Genomic DNA, 21,479 nt, shown 5'->3' on the forward strand with positions numbered 1-21,479 from the left:
TCTTATTTACAATTTAACGTGATAAACAAAAAGAATTTTATCAGACTGACCTCAAATTTTCAGCAAAGAATTTATCTTAGACCTGCTAATGAGGCAGATGATTTTATTTAAATGTTAACATTTTAATTACATTTAAAACAATTTCATCTGGTTGTCCACATATTAATAAACTATCCAGTTGGTTTACTGTTATACTATTGTTTAAGAAAATTAGAGCTTAAACTAAATTAAAAGTTGGCCACACACCACCACAGCTGCTGCTGTGTTTTACTCCTCCTTCCTCTACAGATGCCTTGGCTTTGATCAGTCACCTGATTATTTCTGCTTTTTGGCTCCTTCTTACACGCTTTTAGCAGAAGTGGCAGTGAAAATTAAAAATAAAACCAAATATCACAGTTAAAATTATTTTCCATGGGAGTAACACAATGAACTGGATACTTAGTTCTACAATATTCTTGTCAGGTAAGACAGTTTGTGCTTTTTATCTTTCATTGTCTAGTTATGCCTTCATTTTAAGTAAAATTACGCACTTAGCTGAACAAATATTTATTGAAAACCTGCAGAATGCTATAATAAGTAACACCCTATTATGGAGCAGTATGTCTGTTGTGCTCATTTCCTTTTTTTTCTCTGTGAATCAAACTTACTGAGACGTGTGATCAGCCCAGTTAGTTTCAGAGTGTAAAAATAGCTTAATGAGTACAATATTTTAATTGCATTTCACCTCTAGCATGCACTTAGTGAAAAACCCTTTCATAAATAATTTTCCAAAATTAAATTCTTGATTATTAATCCACAATAAATATGTAAATGCTAAATCACAAAAAATTCTGTGTTAATGCAATCATCACATATTTGAGGCCTGTTTTCAGTGTCATATTGTACTTTTTGATCCTGTGATGAATAATCTAACTAACACTGTGTTGACAAGAATTAAACTTGAGGGCATGGCATTGTAATAAAATGTTTTAATAAATTTACTTTTCAGGGGGTTATGAAACCGTTTAATGTTTTTTCTTTATATTCATCACTAATTACATTAGATTCTCACTGAAGGCATCAAAACTATAAATGAGCACATATGGAATCATGTAGTAAACCAAAAAAGTGTGAAATAACTCAAAAACATGTTTTATAGTTTAGATTCTTCAAAAATATCCACCCTTTACTTTGATTACTGCTTTCCACACTCTTGGCATTCTCTTGATGAGCTTATTGGGGTCGTCACCTGAAATGGTTTTCCAACATGCTGAACACTTGTTGGCCCTTTTGCCTTCACTCTGCGGTCCATCTCATTCCAAACCATCTCAACTGGGTTTAGGTCAGGTGACTGTGGAGGACAGGCCATCTGGCACGGCACTCCATCACTCTCTTTCTTGGTCAAATAGCCTTTACACAGCTGGAGGTGTGTTTGGGGTCCTGTTTTCAAACAAATGATGGTCCAACTAAATGCAAACTGAATGGGATGGCATGTCGCTCCAGGATGCTGTGGTAGCCATGCTGGTTCAGTGTGCCTTCAATTTTGAATAAATCCCCAACAGTGTCACCAGCAAAGCCTCTCCCACACTATCACACCTCCTTCTCCCCGTTTCACGGTGGAAGCCATGCATGCAGAGACCATCCGTTCACACTCACCAAAGACTCAGCAGGTGGAACCAAAGTTCTCGAATTTGGACTCGTCAGACCAAAGCACAGATTTCCACTGGTCCAATGTTGATTCCTAGTCTTTCTTGGCTAAAAAAAAATCTCTTCTGCTTGTTGCTTTTCCTTAGTCGTGGTTTCTTAGCAGCTATTTGACCATAAAGGCCTGATTCACACAGTCTCCTCTGAACAGCTGATGTAGAGATGTGTCTGCTACTGGAACTCTGTGTGGCATTTATCTGGGCTCAAATCTGAGGTGCTGTTAAATTGCGATGTCTCAGGCTGGTGACTCAGATAAATGTATCCTCAGCAGCAGAGGTGACTCTTGGTCTTCCTTTCCTGGGGCGTCCTCATGTGAGTCAGTTTCATCAAGTGCCTGATGTTTTGTGCGACTGCACTTGGGGATACATTTAAAATTTTAGCAATTTTTCGGAATTACTGTCTTCAGTTCTTGAAGTAATGATGGACTGTCGTTTCTCTTTACCTAGCTGAATGGTTGTTGCCATAATATGAATTCTAACAGTTGTCAAATAGGACTGTCAGCTGTGTATCTACCTGACTCCTGCACAACACACTGACTGATGGTCCCAATCTCACCAAGAAGGCAAGAATTTCCCCAAATGAAATCTGACAAGGCACACCTGTGAAGTGAAAACCATTTCAGGTGACTTCATCATGAAGCTTATTAAGGGAAGGCCCAGGGTTTGCAGCGCTGTCAACAAAGGAAACGGTGACTACTTTCAGGAATGTAACATATAATACATATTTAGAGTTATTTATAATTTTTTTCTTTGCTATATAGTTCCATATATCGTGGATATATTTGATGTCTTTAGTATGTCTCTACAATGTTGAGAGTACTAAAAAATAAAGAAAAACGATTAAATAAGAAAGTGTGTCCAAACTTTTGACTGTATATATGGAATTTAAGACATAAAATTGACTCCAAATTGAAGTCTTGAGTGTGTTTTACAAGAGAATAATTCCTCTGAGTTCTTAGAATTTAAAAATATCTAGCTTATGTGCTCTCTAGTGGTAATAAAAGATCACCCACTGAGGCAGACCTCAGTTCAAACTGCTACACTCCAACAAAATTAAAGAGAAACACAGACTCTATACAATTTTCTGTATGTGGTATTTAACAGAAGTGCTATAATCACATTAGAGTTTTTTTTTTTTTTTTGCTTCTTTAATTCTCAGTGTTAAATCCTGCGCTTTCTTTCAATATTGATCCTGGGGCTTGGAAGACCCTGAGTAGCTCTGCTGCTGGTTTTGGGTACAAGGTGATTCAAAGAAAATCAGAGTAAGTCACAAGACACATTGATAAAGTGTTATCACACATACACACAGTGTATCACACATACACACACATACATGTTTGTTAAATGTAGGCTTGCAATTGGACTATTTGCTTTTTAGGAATATTGCTATTTATTACTAATTTTCTTCTAACAAACATCATAATAGGTTAGTTAGTAATAAATAAACAAACATGCAATATTTCTTAATAGAAAAGATATGTAGTGTATTTAACCACAGTTTGCTCTCTAGACTTACATCGTTGTCTGGATTTATCTCCATAGTTTGATCGTCAGTGCCCCACTTGAACAGGAGAATGGGGGAATATATAGTTGTACCACTTCTCCTCCAAAATGTCAAGATATAAAACTAGACGGTAGGTAACCATTAATTTATAAATGTCTTGACTGAATGTCTTAAAACCTCAACAGTAACTATTTTACCTTCGCAAAAATTCTGCTCAGATCCTGGCACAGAAACTTGGTTAAATCAAATCATAGTTATAGTAGATTTCTAAAGCAGATATCTTTGTATTTAACATTCAGCCTTCAAAACTCAGATCATCTTACTTTTTAAATTTTTACAGCTATGAAATGAAGTTATAGTGAAAGTGAATTCAGTGTTGCGTTTCTTTCTGTTGTAAATGTGCCGTGTAAATTGAACATGTAAAAAGGGAAGTGTATTAATTGAGGTGCTTTGTAGTCTTTGGCTTCACTGTTTCTTCCATTATCAAGGAGTTTTTTGTGTTTTAACAAATATTGAATTCTTTCATTTCAGCCCCAGATTTGCCAGCTAATGTGTCCCTTGGTATGTCAATGGCAAGTGATCCCTCTGCAGAAAACACTGTGGTGAGTTGCTAGCTCCAGACCTTATGTTAAGTACTTTTTAAAATCACTGTTGATCCAACTCCTCTGTCTTATGTATGTAAAATGTCTTGTGTTAAAGATTGCATTGTGAAAAATCACTGAACCTCCCAGTGGTTCTCCACAGAATCAGCTAATTTAAAAAACAACAACAACAACACATTTTACATATTAGCTTAATGCTACTGGGTGACTGTGGTCCCATCTGCACCAGAATGTATGCCACATATACTTGGGCAAGATACTAACCCCAAGCTGCACTCTGATGCATCTGTCAGAGTATAAATGCATGTAAATGTTAGATAGAAAGCACTTACATAGGAAAAGGATAGAAAAAATTATTTGTTTGAGTGGGTGTGAAAGAGTGAGGTTGTATAAGAAAAGTGCTACATAAGACCCAGACCTTTTAAAATTTACTGGTACAGATAATGTTCAGTGTGGTGTAGATAGAGAGGAAAAGCAGGTCTGTCTGAATGTAGAAAGATGACAAAGGAATAGAAGTCAGGTTTGTATTTTGAGTGAGCTCTACAGCCTGGATTGAGTACCACACCTCCAGAGCCCCCACAGGCCATATTCACACACATGTTCCTGAAAGAGAGCAGAATCAGAAATTCTTTAAAAAAAAAAAAATACATTAGCTGATACTGAAGATTTATGTGGGAATTTATTTTTTTCAGATCTGATTGATTTTTATATGGAATAAAGGAAACAGGGACAGGAAATAATCAGCCCAATCAGAACTTGTCTTTGTCTCCTCTCAGGTGTGTTGTCCATCCATCCCAAAGCACTGCAAAAGTATCACCATGTACAATGGTGTGTGCTTTCAGATAGACAGCTCTAATTCATTTGGACCACCGATACCATCTTCTCTTGAAGGTAATAGTAAACAGAGTTTGTGAAAATGTACCTATAATAAATAATGCATTTGAGTAAAAAAAAACAGATTTTAAATGATGATTTCATTTATTAAGGAAAAAAGCTTTTCAAACCTACCTGGCCCTTTGTGAAAAAGTAATTGCCATCTGTCATAACTGGTTATGTCGTCTCTGGCAGCAAGAACTGCAGTCAAGTGTTTGTCAGTGAGTGTGTCACGTGGCTGTGGAGAAATTTTGGCCCTGTGGCGGCCCACTAGGTCTCCACTCACACCCAAGTAGAGAGGACGGGTTTTGTCGAGTTGTGTGGCGCGATGTGTTCAGTTTATGTGTTGTGATAAATAAAATCGGAGTGGAAAGTTAAAGCTCCTGTGTCGTCTGTACCATACCTCCACAGCCCACTATTTTTTTTTTAAGAAGTGTTTTAATTCAGCCACACCGGTGGGGTTTAGACTGGGAATGCCCTTTTTAATGTCATGTTAATCTGCGTTAGGTCCAGACTTTGACTAGATGAGACTATTCTCTCATCTTGAGTTCAACTTGCTGGTTTGTTTTAGATCATTCTCCTGTTGCATGACCCAAATGTGCTTGAACTTTTGACATGATCATCTTGGATTTTCTGGTCGAGAACATAATTCATAGATCCATCAATTACACCAAGTCATCAGGAAGCAGCAAAATCAGCCCTAGACACACTGCAATCACCGTGTTTGATTGTTGGTGTGATGCTTTTTTAATGAAATGCTGTGTTGGTTTTACTCCAGATTTAACGGGACTCAAACAATTCAAAATGTTTTCAGTACATTTTTTGGCAAATGTGAGACGAGTCTTTGTGCTTTTTTGGGTGATTTTCTCCTCGAATTCTCTATTTTTATGCCATTTTTACCCAGTCTCTTTTCTATTGTTGAATCATGAACTCTGACCTTAACTGAGACAAGTGAGGCCTGCAGTTCTTTAGATGCTGGTCTGGGTTTGGTTGGGACCTTCTTGATGAATCGCTGATGTGCACTTGGAGTAATTTTGGTAGGTTGACACCTCCTGAGAAGGTTCACCTGTTCTTAGTTGTTCTTAGTTTTTCCATTTGTAGATAATGGCTCTCATCATGGTTTGCTTGAGTCCAGAAACCTTAGAAATGACTTATAGATGTCAAAGATATATTTCACATCTCTTCTTGAGTTTCTTTAGATCGTGCCATGATGCGTTGCTTTTTGAGATCTTTAGCATGCTTCAGTTTGTCATACAGGTTCTACTGAAGTTATTTCTTGATTGAACAGGTCTAGTAGTCTGTATTGAAACTAAAAAACACCCAGCTTATTGTTTCACAAAGGTCCAGGTGGGTTTGAATAGCTGTTTTTCTTGAATAAATGAAATCATCATACTAAATACTGTATATTTATATTATTTATATTTATTTATATTTACTTGTGTTATCTTTGTCTTGGATGCATATGCCTTTCATACTGCTATGCCCCTAAATAACAAGTCATTATTTCTAAGTAATACATAATTACTTAGAAATAATCCACATCAAAATAAATTCTTATGAATGATTTTAAAGTCTTCTTTTAGATCATCTGTTTAATGACTATTTAGTGGAATTACAGCTTTTCTGGAGTGATTTGCCCTTTCAACACTTAATTTATTAAGTAGAAAGTTCTTTGTCTCTCAGTTATTCAGAATAGAATAACCTTATCACCATGTTAAGAAAGTGTATTTGTCACTCAAACAAACTTTAGTGTGTAATTCATCACAGTAATTGAAGTAAGTCTGATTGCTTTTTATTCAGGGTCCTCAATGCAGTCTTGCAGCACATCTCTAATTGTTTTGAGGCATGTTATACAAATATTTTTAATTCACAAGATTTTTGTGTAAGACACTGAAAAGTTTTGGCTTCCTTCTAAGTGACAGAGGTTATGAGCTGTTCATAAATCATTGATGACTTTGAAAGTCGATTCTGTTCATCTGGATGTTTATAAGGTTGGAGAATCCTGTAGTGACCTGAGACTGAGGAAGTCACTTGGATGAGTGATGAAACCCACTGTAAACATCCACATGAGCACAATCAACCTTCTGGGATTTCATTCCCTGAATGATTGACTATCCATCAAGACAAATAATTTTTTCTGTATTTTTCTGTATTTTCTTAAAGAAATAAAAGTAAATGTAAACAATAAGACTAAGAATAATTGTGGTTGTAGATCTTATACATTAACTTTGATAAAACCCCGATAAGCATTTTTGGACCAAACTCGTGTAATCCCTTAATCTTCTTGTCTCTCTTGTTAAACAAACATAGACAACAGCGACTGAGCTATGCCACTAAATAGACAAACATACGTACATTTAGTGATTAACTAGCTAATGCATACAACATAGGTTGTCTTTGTGTTATTCATAATTCCTTTACCGAGGTGCAAAATTCTTTTGCATTGCTTTTTATATGAGTGTGAAAAAATATAAAAATCCCCCCATAAAACTAGATCTCATTTTGAATCCATTTCTTTGACAGATTGTGAAACACAAGTCGACCTTGCCTTTCTGTTGGATGGTTCAGGCAGTGTATCTCGTCCTGATTTTCGAACAATGAAGAAGTTTGTGAGAGATCTAATTGAATCATTTCTCTCAAGTGACACACAGGTGAGACACTGTTGCCCCTCTGTCACTTAAATCACAGCAAATCATGACATAGTTTACATCTTTGTTTGCATTTAAAACCTTAAAATATTATCTAAAACATGTTTCACATATTTTTTCTTTCTTTCAGTTTTCTGTTTCCCAGTTCTCCAGTTCCCCAGAGGTTCATTTTAACTTTAAAAAATTTAACTTATCTGAAATGGACGATGAAATCAATAGAATTCAGCAACACTTTGGAAAGACTTACACAGCTAAGGCCATCAAAGAAGTTGTGTAAGTGATGCAATGATATTACTGAAGCACTGCATTATCAAGACTTCCTGTCCAAAATTTTTTTCAGTGAATCTGACCACAGTAATACTGTGCATGTTCAGTATTATGTTCTACAAAGTGGACAAGATGGCACAAACCAAGGCCAATTTGAAATACTTGCAGATCTAATGCTGCATCTGCAAAGTACAAAAATATCTGTATTTTGGAAAAATTATGAAAAAAAAATTAATAACACTGAAATATATATGACCACAAGGTGCACTTTTAAAAATACTTTGTGTTGAAATTACATTGTATTATTTTTTTTATTTTTTTGACAGGGAAAAAGTTTTCAGCCCACAGAAAGGCTCCAGACCAAATGTGAAGAAGGTCTTGATTGTAATTACTGATGGAGCATCTAATGACCGTGAGAACCTGGAAGGTGCAGTGCAGCAAGCAGAAAATAAAACAATTGCTCGATTTGTTATTGGGGTAAGCACTTCAGTTATTTAAACTTGTAGAATATTGAGTTTCACATTGATTGATGATGGTGTCACTTGTCAGACATGCTGTGAATTAGTTCTGCCATTCAGTCAACAACAAATAACTGTTATCATTGATTTGGGTTCTTTTTAGTGTTAAAGAGTATAATATCTGTGTGTAAATTTGATTTCAAATCAGGTGAAGTTTAAGGACTGCATTATACCAAAGTGAGCAAATGATCTTGAATAGTATGAAAACTTAATCATAGTTTTTCAAATCTCTAGGTCGGAGATGCATTTGATAAAACTGAAGCAAAACAAGAACTGAGCACCATTGCATCATCTCCCTCAGAAAAACATGTGTTTGAAGTGCAGAACTTTGACGCACTTGAAGAAATAAGACAGAATCTACAAGACAAAATTTTTCCCATTGAAGGTACAAAATTTACATTCAACATTAAAGCTTTGTTAAAATTCTTGTAAGAAAATTAGATTCTTTTTAATGCATTTTACAAATTTTGTCTCATTTTAAGTTAAACAGCTTGGTGCTTCATGAAAAAAGCAATAAATACTCAGCACATTTAGAATAAACAACAAAAAGTCATTTGAATTCATTACTTTAAGGATAATTACAGTTTTGTCTTGTTTCTTTTTCTGTCACAGCAAGCAGTGGAGAGTCACTGAAAATGGAAATGTCTCAAGAGGGATTTAGTACAGTTTATGCACCTGAGGTAATTAAAAGTACCTGAAACTCATCAGACAGTCTAGTCTGATGAGAAAGAGAGATTCACATGTGCCACCTTTTGTAACTTGAAGGCAACCAGATAATTAAACACAGTCCAGATTTTAAATGAAAAATTTATTGTATATTAAATGTATTTTCTGTCTACACTGTAGGGAATTCAGATGTCTATTGTTGGTGCAAACCAGTGGAGGGGAGGCTACGTGCAATACACAACAGGAGGGGAGAAGCTGAAAACATATGAGGATGTGTCTTTTGAGCCTGACAGTTATCTTGGTAAGAATATTACAGCTTTAACAGCCTAACTCATACACATGTGTGCATGTATATACACAGCTCTGCTGTAATTCTTTTACACAAACAAGTGAATCGGTTTGCACATGAACAAAATTTAAAAGGAGAAATAAGTTGTCTTTCCTTTTGTGATTACCAAATTCTAGGTTACTCCATGGCAATTGCTAAAACCCAGAGTGGTTCTCTGACAGTTCTTGGTGCTCCAAGATATAAACACAGAGGAGTTGTGGTCGCTGTTAACAGAGAAAACTTTGAAAACCAAACGATTGAGCCCTTTTCATCACAGGTATGAATTTGAAGCAAGACAGATCTGAATGACCTTGTAAATTATAGATAAATTATTTTTTCAAATAAAAATGTATATTTTTTTGCTTACACATTATCAGACTGGTGAATATTTCGGGGCAGAGGTGTGCACCATGGACATAAATAATGATGACATCACTGATCTAATCTTCATATCAGCCCCAATGTACATGGAGCCTGATAGAGAGGGAAGAGTTTATGTTTGCAGACTAACTGATTTGGTAAATTGCATTTTAACTGCTGTAGTTAAATTAATCAGTTTATTTGTCAACATCCTTAAAGATCATAAAAATATTCACTCTCCTGCTTTTAGATCGTGGATTGTAACTTTAATGATCCATTAGTACTAAGAGGACATGCAGCTGTCAAAGGAAGGTTCGGCTCTTCTCTTGCTGTTCTGCCTGATCTAAACTCAGATGGATTCAGGGATTTGGCAGTTGGAGCACCTTTGGAGAATAATGGTGAAGGCAGCATCTACATATTCCACAGTGAAGGAGGCGAAAGAATCAGTCCTACTTACTCACAGGTGCACAACATCAAAGAACTCACAATAATTATTAAATTTATCTGTGATTCAAAAGTGTATCTATACAACCTGCATCTTTATTGATTAAAATATGTTCATTCACACAGAGAATTACTGGCTCTGAGGTCCAGTCAGGACTGAAGTTCTTTGGTGTATCAATCAGTCAGTCGTCTTTTGACCAGAGTGGTGATGGACTGCCCGACTTAGCAGTGGGTTCAAAGGGTAGAGTTGTCTTGCTGAGGTAAGTCCAAGATAGTCCAGCCATGTGTTATTGTTGTCACTGGTACTTTTTTGTGAAGGTGCAACTGTAAGGAATACAATACTTCTTAAAACTTAGTGTAAATGTAAAATTTTCTAATTATAAAAAAGGCACATTAATGTGATTAGAAATTACGTTTGCAGAACACAGTTTACTTCAAAATGTACAGGAAAATACAGGAAAAAAGGCTTTTTTTTGCAAAGAAAAAAAGGGTGATGCACACATGCAGCTACACATAGAGATTGGACAAGCTAAACTGAACAGACAGAAAATCAGCAGTAGCTCACATAACCACTTGTTAGGCCCAGGGTATGCAGAAGGGCATAAGACTCACCAAAAATGGACAATAGCAGATTGGAAAAACACTGCCTCCTCTGATGAGTCTGGTGTCTAAGAACAATGGTATCCATAGTCAGCAGATCTCAGTCCAATAGCACCTTTGGGATGTGGTTGAACAGGACTACAACACCTTATTGAATTTATGCGACTAAGAATTAAGGCCATTCTGTTTAAAGCAAAGGAGGGTCCATCCCAGTACTACCAAGGTGTCAGTAACAAACTTGGTGGTGATTGTAGATACTTCTTTAGAAAGCATTAAAGATTTATAATGAATGCTTCCTTAAATCATTAAATTTCATTTAAAACATATCTAGTCAATGCCATATAATAAGAGAAAATGTTCTTTACTTAGAAAATTAACATCTCTCACTGACCCCAAACTTTTAGTAGCAGAGATATTGATAGAAATAAGTAGACATAGTGGTTTATAAAATGTGCAGTGCGAGTAAATCAAAGAAAAGTGTACACAGTTGTGAAGTCTTGATCAGAACATCTACAGTGAAGATTAGCTGTCAGCTTAGTATTAATTACAAAGGTAATAGTCATTCACATGTCTAGTTCATCATCTCCTTTCCCTATTACGTCCATTTCCAGATCAAGACCCATTGTAGAGGTAAAGTCTGAGGTATCGTTCAGCCCAGACCAAATCTCTACTCAGAATGTAGACTGCTCAAAACCATTGGAGAACACAGTAACAGTCTGCTTTACCATGAGCAGCTTGTCTACAGTAGAGCTACACACAGGTTTGTTATTCTTATCTGTTTCTAAATCACTAAACCATTCATCAGTTTACTTTATGTATGCATGTGCATTTGTAACATTTAAGTCAAACTCTGATCTATTCCAGCTCAAGCAAGGATTGATTATACGTTAATACTGGATACCACTCGCAAACCTTCAAAAAAACGAGCTTACTTCAATGAGAAAGAACAAGAACAGTCTGGATCAATTACTGTCACCTTGGGGAAACAGTGTTTAACTGTAACATTTTTTATTGAGGTAAATTCTATTAATAATATCACAATTATCAAATGAAGCAACAGATGTTCAAGTCAGTAAACAAAATATTTTAATTTTAGTCTTATAGTCCTGCAACACTGACATTGCTCTCTTCTTGCAGGCCTGTCCAGAAGATGCTCTCAGTCCTCTTTCCAATGAGATTAAATTCAGTTTTTATGGTTTGCCTTCCGACAACAATCTCACACCAAGTCTTTCCCCGCAGGCTCCAACAGCAACCAATTATCCTGTAAGCAACATGCGCTATAAGTGTACAGTTAACACTTTTACCTTTACTTTTTATGTAACTCTGGCACTGAGAAGAACCTGTGCATTTGTCAGGTCTTCAAAGAGTGGTGACAAACTCTAACTAAAAACACTGAATTCAAATTATTTAAGCCTTTGCCCAATGCAGAGTGCAGCACTGGTCTAAGTAGAGTCCTTGCATCTACAGAGGACCAAGATCCTTTTTAGAAGTGGATCAATAATATCGTTAGAAAGAATTTTATCTTCAGTACAGAAAGTTTTGGTTAATGTTAGTCCATTTCACAGTAATAAGCATGCAGCTGCTTAGCTTGGTGACATAACCAGCTAACACTACTCACCTAACTTATAAAAGAGAATACATTCATTGTTGCTGTGGAATACATAGTAATACATAGTAAGGTCAATAGGTATTACATTTACTCTTCAGCCTCTGAAACTGTACAAAAATGATCTGTCATTTCTAAACCATTAATGCAAACATTTGTTCAACCCTTTGAATTAAAGCTAAATATCTGCACTTCAGTCACACATTGTTTGATTTAACACTGACTTTAGTGGTGTACAGAGGTATAATTACAAAACCATTGACTCAAATGCAAATGTAAAACTTCATAGCTGGGACCCTTGTTGTGCTGTTACCTCCATCTGTATAAGGCATCTCTGACAGAAACTGTGTGTAAAGTATTAAGTTCTGCCAATGCCACTGTCACTGCTAGCAGGGAGCATAGAGACCGCTGCTATATCTTAAGACCACGAGAATGGCAGCATTGCTAAATGACAGAAATTGGTGGAGTCTTTAAGTAGAATAAAATAGTTTCTTTCTAGTTTTAAAATAAAATGAAATTATAATGAGTGAAATGTATAATGTAAATATCCCCCCCATGCTCTCTTCCACAGTTAAAGTTTGAGATGAACTGTGGCACTGACAAGAATTGCAATGATAACCTGAAGGTGGATTTCAACTTCACCAGGTGAGGCCCAGTTACTAAAGTTAAGCTTTACTTGTGTCACAGTCAGGCGACCGTGTGGCTCATGGATTTGAAAGGACCCGACATGTAGGAAGCAGACATGATCAACAAAAAGCCTAATTTATTGCTAATAGCTAAGTTAAAAATGATAACACATTCCTAAGAAAAGACCAAATCCCAAAACACAAGGGAATGGAAAAATCTCTTTGAGGAAATAACAACAGAGTGCAACGAAATACAGAAAGAAGAAAAAATCACACTCAAGGAAACACTGGAGAGGCAAGAATGAGAATAAACTAGAGCCAAAACCAAAAAGACAATTATGTCACAAAACTTAAAAGCATTCCAAGAATAATAAAACCAAGACTGGACACCAAAATAAAACCAAAACAATAATCCAAAATTTAAAAAAATATGTATTAAAACGTTTGCTGAAAACCTGACTCAGACATATTTACGAGGACACTCAAATTCACAATAAACCCAGAACCATGACAACTTGTTTGCCTGGAAATGTGCTACTTTTAATTTCTTGTACATAAAGTATAAAAACACTATTCTACTGAAACGTTTAAATGAAATGTATAGCTACTCTGTCAAAAGTTCCCTTCTTTATGATTAATAAGTCACAACAAAGCTGGAAAGAGAAATAAAAAAATGAAAATAAAAAAGAAGAGAAAAACACGAACACAAATAATAAATCTGTTTACGATGGCATATGAGAGACAGAAGAATAAAATGTTACTTATTATTTTGAGAAAATTCGAAATGTGGAGATTACAATTGTTGTATCAAGACAAACTGCCATGGCTACTGTACCCTCTGAGTCAATGAAATTGTACTTCAGAATCATGTCATGCACTGTGTGAAGCAGGCAGGATTGGGGGACCCAAAATGCAGACTCGTAGGCAAAACTTGAACTCAAAAGGCAGCTCTTATACAGGACCCCAGGGATACAAACCAAATAAACAGGCAGAACGCAAAGCAGGGAATGAGGGAGAACACGACCCCGGACAGAGGGAGACGCAGACATTAAATACACGAGGGAATCAGGGCAGAGAGGAAACACCTTGGGAACATGGCTGGCAACAATCGAACAGACGGGACAGGTTTAAGCAAAACTGATTATCAGGCACATGAGACAGAAAACTATCAAAGTAAAACAGGAAGTACAAGGAACACAAACACTGGGACACAAAATGACAGAACCAAAGCAACAGAGGGAGGAGAGAGAAAGCGAGGGAGGAAAGAGGGCAAGAGAGCAAACAAACAGACATGCATAGACATCACTAGAGAAACCGGCAGATGCACAACATGAAGACATGTCTGACCTAATTGGGGAGGACATACAGAAGCAACACTACGCCAAACAGAACACAAAAGGAAACAGACTAAAAGAATAGGAAACTAAGAACAAGAAAAACAAATGATGAAACAAAGAGGCACAAAGACGTCCAAAAGTCCTTGAACCAAGAGGAAGAGTGGATTAGTACAAAATAAAATGGCAGGTAATGGACAGATGTAAAGATATCGATGGTTCACTAATTCATCTATTCAAGGCATCTCGTAGAGAGTATAGCATCTGTAGCAACAACTGTTACATGCACATTTAAACTTTTTTTCCCCCCCAAATAGTATTTCAACTGTTTCTTGAAATTTAGACTTAATTTTTTAAATAATGAATAATATATATTTTTTGTAATGTGGCCCTAATACTCTTTCATGTCTATTTGCCTGGAGACTCGATGTGTAAAATTTTTTTTTGCTTGCTACGATATTTAAATAACCGGTACTCAGTGCAGTCTGTCTTTCCCCTGTTAGTGCAATGACTGTACAAATGTCAGGTTGAGTTTTTATGCTATTTCATCATGTTGTGGTGCACAATAAAGCATGGCTATCTAAAGTACTGCAATATAATGAAATATAATTGATCAGAGAATTACTCATGATGGCTGAGATTATCTGCTAAGAAACCTCCCAATGTAGATAAAAATTAACTTTTCTCTATTTGAACCCGTTTTATATATTTCATTTCTAACTTTACTAGTTCTTAAGCAGAAATATTGTACAGTTTGATAAACACCATGTTGCCTCCTAATGCCGAATTTTAAGCATTATCCTACCCTGTGTCAGACTAGCAATCTGTCCGGGGTATACTGCTGGCCCTTGCCCAATGTTAGCTGTGATAGCTGTAGAAAGTGAGTGGATGGCTAATCAGTAGATGCTAACATGCTAATGCAATAAGTTAACTTGGTAAATATAATGCATCCCTTAGGATCTGTAAGTTGTTACCATTTTAACATTCAATTAAAAACTACCCTAAATTTAGCATTTTGTGCTTTTAGTTCAGCTGTCGTCTTGTTTTCCTTCTCCTTTTATTCTCATCCTCCTTCATACTCTGACAGATCCTCAGAGGTTAAAGTGGGCATTGATGAGCTTTTGAATGTCACAGTCACAGTGGAGAACAGAGGAGAAAACTCCTACAACAGTCGTGTTATTCTCACGTACCCAGCTGGACTCTCCTACAGGAAGTTCATGAGTCAGCAGGTAAGGCATCAGGATCAAGTCTATATTAGTTCATCACTGATCTGCTGCTCTTCCAAAGCATCTAGAATCTTTTTTTTCCTAATAAAAGGGAAGAATTGAGTGCAAGTCCTTGGACAGTGAAGAAGATTTATCACGAGGAAGGACAGACTGCACTATTGACAAGCCAATTTTCAAGAGCCAAACTAAGGTTTGTTTTTTTTTATTTTATTTGTACAAAAAATCTTTTATCAATTTGTTTTTTCTGAGTTTTGCACAACTTAAGGACAAAGAGAAGTCACTCATCTCTCTCATTCCATTAAGGCTTCCTTCATTGTCTTCTATGGGATTGACACCAATAGTCAATTTCAGAGGAAGATCTTTGTCACTGCAAATGCCACCAGGTACTGTTTCTCTGGTACATGTACTTTTCATTTAAGCAGTAGACCCACAGATACAGTGTAAATATGTTCACTTCTCTCTTTCAGTGGAAATCAGGAGCATGCACCTACAAGTGAACTCTACAAAAAAAAATTGATTGATGTAAAATACAGCATTTTTATGACAATTAAAGGGTATGTGTTGTTCTCTTTGTAACAGAAAAGGAAACAAAAAATAGAAAGTGACAACTGTTCTATTACATGGTATTTAATCAATCTTCAAAATATGTCTGTTTAGCTCCCCCAGCTACAACAATTTCACATTTGGGAAGAATGATTTGCAGAAACCAGTCCAGCAGTCAATCACGGTAGAACATGACATGTGTATATATCTGTATTTTGTAAAGGGAATTCTATGATTTAAATCCAACTATTATGCTTAGCTCTTGTTTCCTTTTCTTGTTCAGGTAACAAATGATATCAGAGCACTTAATTTCACTGTGTGGATCAGGGTTCCAGTGAAGCTTGGGGGAAAAGACATTTGGGTGCATCCGAACAACCTACAGGTAATATATATGCTGTAGTGTGCAAAAGTCTTAAGTCACCCTCCATTTCTTTATATTTTGCTATCAAAGATATATGTAAGAGGTCTTGAGTAATAGTTCTTCAGGCTTTCTAAAGGTTTTGCTGTGTTGAATATTTAAACTATTTTCCATTTTCCCTGCAAAACATAGAGAAATGATGGTGGCTCAAGGCTTGTACACAGTATTGTATGTTGTTTTAGGTATTGACTACAAAAATGGCTCATACTTAGCAGTGTAATGCATGCATGTGATTGGGACCATAAATCAAATGTATTATAGATTGCAGACTGTAAGAGAGGAAGCTATGAAGAACCACGTGTCAAAGACTTTGTTCCTCAGATCCAAAAAAATAAAGTAGTGGTAAGTATTAGTCTAAACATTGTAGATTTAACATTACAATGGATCAACTTTTGTTGCATTTAGTCTTCTTTAAATGATCCACAGGACTGCTCTGTGGCCATGTGTAGAGTGTTTGAGTGCAAGACATCTCTGGAAAGGCAGGAGAAGAGGACGTATGAAATCTCTGGACACATCACTTCACAGTGGATAGAGCAGGTAACTGATGAGACGTTTATGTTAAGTACTACATTAGTTTTTTTTTTATTTCACACCTCTTCCTTACTTGGTACTACTAACTCATATATATATTTTCCTAGATATATTCATTTCCAATTTCAAATTTAGCTCATCCCTCTTGATTTTTTTCTTAGATTGGACTTCGATCTGCTAAATTCCTCTTGACCAGTCAAGTCAGTCTGGAGTACGACCAAAATAAGTACGTCTACTTTTCAACAGGGTCTGACTACAATTCACCTGTTCACAAGGTGAGCACTTTTAATATATAATAATAGTATATAATATTATATTTGTAAAATATAATAATAATAATAATAATAGTTTACATTTTATTCACATTCTGTCACCTTATCTCTCAGATTGAGGCAGAAGTAGAAGTATATGCTGAGCCAGATTTTATCAAAGAGATCATTGGAGGATGTGTGGGAGGGTTGTTTCTTCTGATTTTACTCACAGTTGTTCTGTATAAGGTGAGATGATGATCACACTTTTTCAATTAACTTTTTCAATAGAAAAGCTATTAGAGAACGTGGACAAATCATTTAATTTTATTTTCATTCATATAATTTTTATGCACTGTTGCTGGATTTTTATGTTTTTCCTTGCACTTCTAGGCTGGATTTTTCAAGAGTAAATATAGCAAGGTAATGACCGAAGATTCAGAAAATGGTCCAGGTGGAGATGCACCCACAGAATAAAAACAAAGGTTCATATCTAATCTTCAAAGGTCTGAAATCCCTCCCTTGCTCACCCATTCACCTACAACAGAAGTTCCTACCTGGTGGGCAGGACCCTCACAATGGGATCATGAAATGAACTGAAGAGATCTGAAAAGCAAATCTGAAATTGTTTATTCTCTTTTTCTGGACCAAAAAAGTAAATCAAATTGTTCAAATTAAACTGTCTGCACAGAAAACTGCTTACATTTAACACAAGCACCTGAAGACCACCTGAAGACAAAGCATCACAGGCAGACAGTGTTTGTTTTTAGAGGCCACAATATGAAAGGTTGTGAATTACTATCCTGTATAGCAGACACTTATAGTAGGTTATAGTAAGTTAATGCACAATATAGAAAAAGGATACTCAAATAAAATGGTTGAGGTTGAGTATAGTGAACTACCTGAGTAGATGTAGAGTAATTCTGAAACAGTCCTGTAAAGAATTATGGTATGAATTTTTTTAGAGTGACTGTACTATTTTTTAAGAATAAAAAATATCATGAAATATCTCTGTTTTTATATTTGTACAAACTGTATGTTTGTAGAATTTATTGTACAGTAAAAAACTTTTCATGTCTCCCTGTAGTGTATAATGAATTAAATTTAATATATTTTATATACTTACAAGCACTTAGCTGCAGATGTGCAAAGTGCCAATAACAATGTGAATGCTGTTGTTCAAGAATAAACTGTGAAATGTGTAATATTTATAAAAAATAAAGTTTTTACTTCATCATTTTAATTCATGATATCTGCATATCATGAATTAACTATGTGAGTAGAATTACATTTCATTTTTTTATAGATAACTAATCATCCAGTTTCTTTGATTAGAAAAACGACCATAAAGTACAGAATTGACATATTGTCCCATATCGAAAAGAAATAGAAAAAACTTATAAAAGACTTGCATAAGATGTGGCCTACTTCATATAGTGAATAATATAAGGCTTATATGATTTACTCATGAAAGTGGCCACTTTCTCATTACTTTCATATATTGTTTTAGGAAGTATCCAAAACATACAAGTTTCATTTATATAATTTTTCAAGGGATCTTACATCTGTTTTCACTCTTGTATGCTTTTCATACACGTTTCACACAAGACAGATACAAACTTTATAAGATTTATATATATATCTCTTCCATATGGGGTCGAATGTATAACTAGTTATATATTCTCTCTCTTTTTAGGACTCTAAACATCACAAGTTTATCTGTCAGAACCATCAACACAACATTTAATGATTTATAGCGTTAATCATAGGAAGGAGCAGGGGTCTCCAACCTTTTTTGCTCTGTGAGCTACTTTGACACAAAAAAGGAATCAGAGAGCTAGTCATCCTTAGCAAAATTTATTTATATAGCCAATTTCTAAAAACTCCTACTCCTGAGCAACACTTCAAAAAATATGCAAAACTCAGATAATCAAATACATTTCAGCATGTGATCCAGCATATTTGTTTCTGTCAGTGAGAAGACTGGCACTGTGTAGATTCAACCAGAGAGGTGTATGCAGGAGTGTATCCACTGAGGTTCACTCTAATGGAGGCATTTAAATGTTTATCTGTCAGTCTGTTTCAGTACTTTGATTTTGTAACATAGTTCAAAAATTTAGGGTAATTATTATTATTATTATTATTATTATTATTATTATTATTATTATTAATTAATCTGGTTTCGCTTTGCAATTTGCAATAAATCCCAAGTGACGTCCTGTCATGGCTGGAGCTCTATCAGTTGTTACAGAAACTAGTTTTTCAATGGGAATCTTTTTTTCCAAAGAGTACCACTTCACTGCATTGTAAATGTCAACTCCCTCGGTGGTGGTTTTTAGTGGCAGTAACGTCAAAAACTCTTTTGTGGAAATGTCATCAAACACCATGCGTGCGAAACAGCTAGCTGTGCCGTATCACTGCAGTCCACAGACTCATCACACTGAACTGAATACAAGGAGCACCTGTTTATGTCCAAATCCAGCTCTCTCTCCAAATCTGCTGACAGTGCGTATACCCTCTGTGGTATAGTGTTGGAGCCAAGCTGGACATTAGCTATGGCAGAAAGAATCTCAGTCTTATTTTTATGCTCCCGTAACAATGATTCTGCCATGGCCATCATTGCTTCTTTAATGATCCCACTGTCAGTGAGTTTTTTGTGCTTGGTCAGAATTATAAAGGAAATGGCAGCAAATAAAAGGCAAGCTTTTAATGCTTTTGAATGGAGAAAGTTAAAAAAAATGAGGAGTAAAGCAAGTGAATGAGAAATGAAGAACATAAACACAGGGAATACAAGCATCCAGGAAGCCCCAGGAAGCACTAGAAAGCACAAGAGAAACCAGGACTAGGAAAAACACAGCTATATAGGAGAACAAGGGAAAACCGAGATAAATGTTAGAAGTACTTCTACTTGCCTTCTAATTGCTGAGAGAGCTCACAGTGATCACAATAATAGCAGTTTATGTGGCGCCGCAAGCTAATGCTAAGTCAGGAGAATCATGGAGCTACTCCAGCGCTCCATGCACCCGGACTGCGATGTGATCGTGGCAGGAGATTTTAACCACGCAACCCTGAAATCTGTCCTGCCTGGATTCTTTAAAAACGTGAGCTTTCCGACGAGGGAAAACAACACACTGGACCAGGTCTACACCAACATCCCAGATGCTTACAAAGCCACCCCACTGCCTCATCTCGGACTCTCTGACCATCTCTCTCTGTCCCTGATCCCTGCTTATAAACCTCTAATTCAAAGACAAAAACCGTCTGAAAAAACAGTACGAGTGTGGACCTGCGGAAGCCACCCTGGCCCTACAAGACTGTTTTGATAACACAAATTGGAGTGTATTTGCAGAAGGATCAGACTTGGAGGGCAATCTACACATCTGCTGTATTCTCATACATCAACTTCTGTACTGAGTGTAACAACAACAAAGACTGTTAAAGTGTTCCCGAACCAGAAGCCATGGCTCAACAGTGAGGTGCGAGCCCTACTAAGAGCACGTGACAGCGCCTTCAAATCAGGAGACCAACAAGTCTACAAAGAGGCACTTTGTAGACTTGTTGTTAAAGGCATAAAAGTAGCCAAACCCAAATACAAACAGCGCATCGAGGAACACTTTAACACAAACAACTCCAGAAACATGTGGCAGGGGATCAAGACACTCACTGGCTACAAAGACAGTCGCACACAAACAAACTCCCCGGACATCATCTTACCTGACACCCTAAACCAGTTCTTTGCCTGCTTTGACCAACAAAACAGGGACACCATCACCGATCCTGCCGTTACAGAGAGGGACGACGCCCCCATCCAGCTTGAGCAGTATCAGGTCAGAGCCACACCGCGCAGAGTCAACGCAAGGAAGGTAGCTGGTCCTGACGGTGCAGCCGGTAGAGTGCTTAAAGCATGTACAGACCAACTAGCAGAGGTTTTCACCACCATCTTCAACCTCTCACTGCTACAGTCTGTAGTACCATCCTGCTTTAAGTCAGCCACCATCGTTCCAGTGCCCAAGAAAAACACAGTGAGCTGCTTGACTGACTATTGTCCAGTTGCTTTAACACACATAATTGCCAAATGTTTTGAACAACTCACCATGCCACACATTAAAGCTGCCATCCCTGCAAACCTCGATCCACACCAGTTTGCATACAGGGCAAACAGGTTGACAGAGGACACCATAATAACAGCTCTTCACTCAACCTTCACACATCTAGACAGTAGTAACACCTATGAGAGAATGCTGTTTGTGGACTTCTGCTCTGCCTTCAATACAGTTCAACCCCACAAACTGGTTAATAAACTAAGCAACTTAGAACTCAGCAGCTCACTGTGCAGCTGGATATTGGACTTCCTGAGCAACAGACCCCAGATGCCGAGATACTGCCTGCCACTTACAGAATTTGGACATTGTCACGTGGTATGAAACAGTTCAGAGAACAGGATTGGACAAGTTA

General features: G+C 36.6%; 1 protein-coding gene across 1 annotated transcript; it reads left to right on the forward strand.

Moving 5' to 3' along the window:
* Window positions 1–283: 283 nt before the first annotated feature.
* On the forward strand, window positions 284–18,242 carry LOC100709934 (integrin alpha-M). The gene is made up of 30 exons (XM_019362658.2): window positions 284–462; window positions 2,842–2,944; window positions 3,225–3,316; window positions 3,718–3,788; window positions 4,565–4,679; window positions 7,185–7,312; window positions 7,440–7,582; window positions 7,903–8,053; window positions 8,329–8,479; window positions 8,707–8,774; window positions 8,941–9,061; window positions 9,226–9,365; window positions 9,466–9,606; window positions 9,699–9,911; window positions 10,019–10,152; window positions 11,104–11,252; window positions 11,357–11,508; window positions 11,630–11,755; window positions 12,670–12,743; window positions 15,146–15,287; window positions 15,376–15,474; window positions 15,588–15,667; window positions 15,752–15,838; window positions 15,942–16,011; window positions 16,111–16,209; window positions 16,507–16,587; window positions 16,672–16,782; window positions 16,938–17,051; window positions 17,163–17,273; window positions 17,418–18,242. Exons 1-30 carry the CDS (start codon window positions 426–428, stop codon window positions 17,499–17,501), a joined length of 3,387 nt encoding a protein of 1,128 aa, XP_019218203.1. The 5' UTR covers window positions 284–425; the 3' UTR covers window positions 17,502–18,242.
* The last annotated feature ends 3,237 nt before the right edge of the window (window positions 18,243–21,479 follow it).

This window comes from Oreochromis niloticus, linkage group LG8, assembly GCF_001858045.2.
Source record: "Oreochromis niloticus isolate F11D_XX linkage group LG8, O_niloticus_UMD_NMBU, whole genome shotgun sequence".
In the NCBI taxonomy this organism is placed as follows: Eukaryota; Metazoa; Chordata; class Actinopteri; order Cichliformes; family Cichlidae; genus Oreochromis; species Oreochromis niloticus.

Excerpts from the sequence above, each read along its gene's own strand:
- LOC100709934 (XM_019362658.2), top strand. The coding sequence starts at position 426 with ATGAACTGGATACTTAGTTCTACAATATTCTTGTCAG. Across the intron at positions 2,945-3,224 it reads GTGATTCAAAGAAAATCAGA|TTTGATCGTCAGTGCCCCAC; the intron begins GTAAGTCACAAG and ends TTATCTCCATAG. Across the intron at positions 16,210-16,506 it reads TGCATCCGAACAACCTACAG|ATTGCAGACTGTAAGAGAGG; the intron begins GTAATATATATG and ends AATGTATTATAG.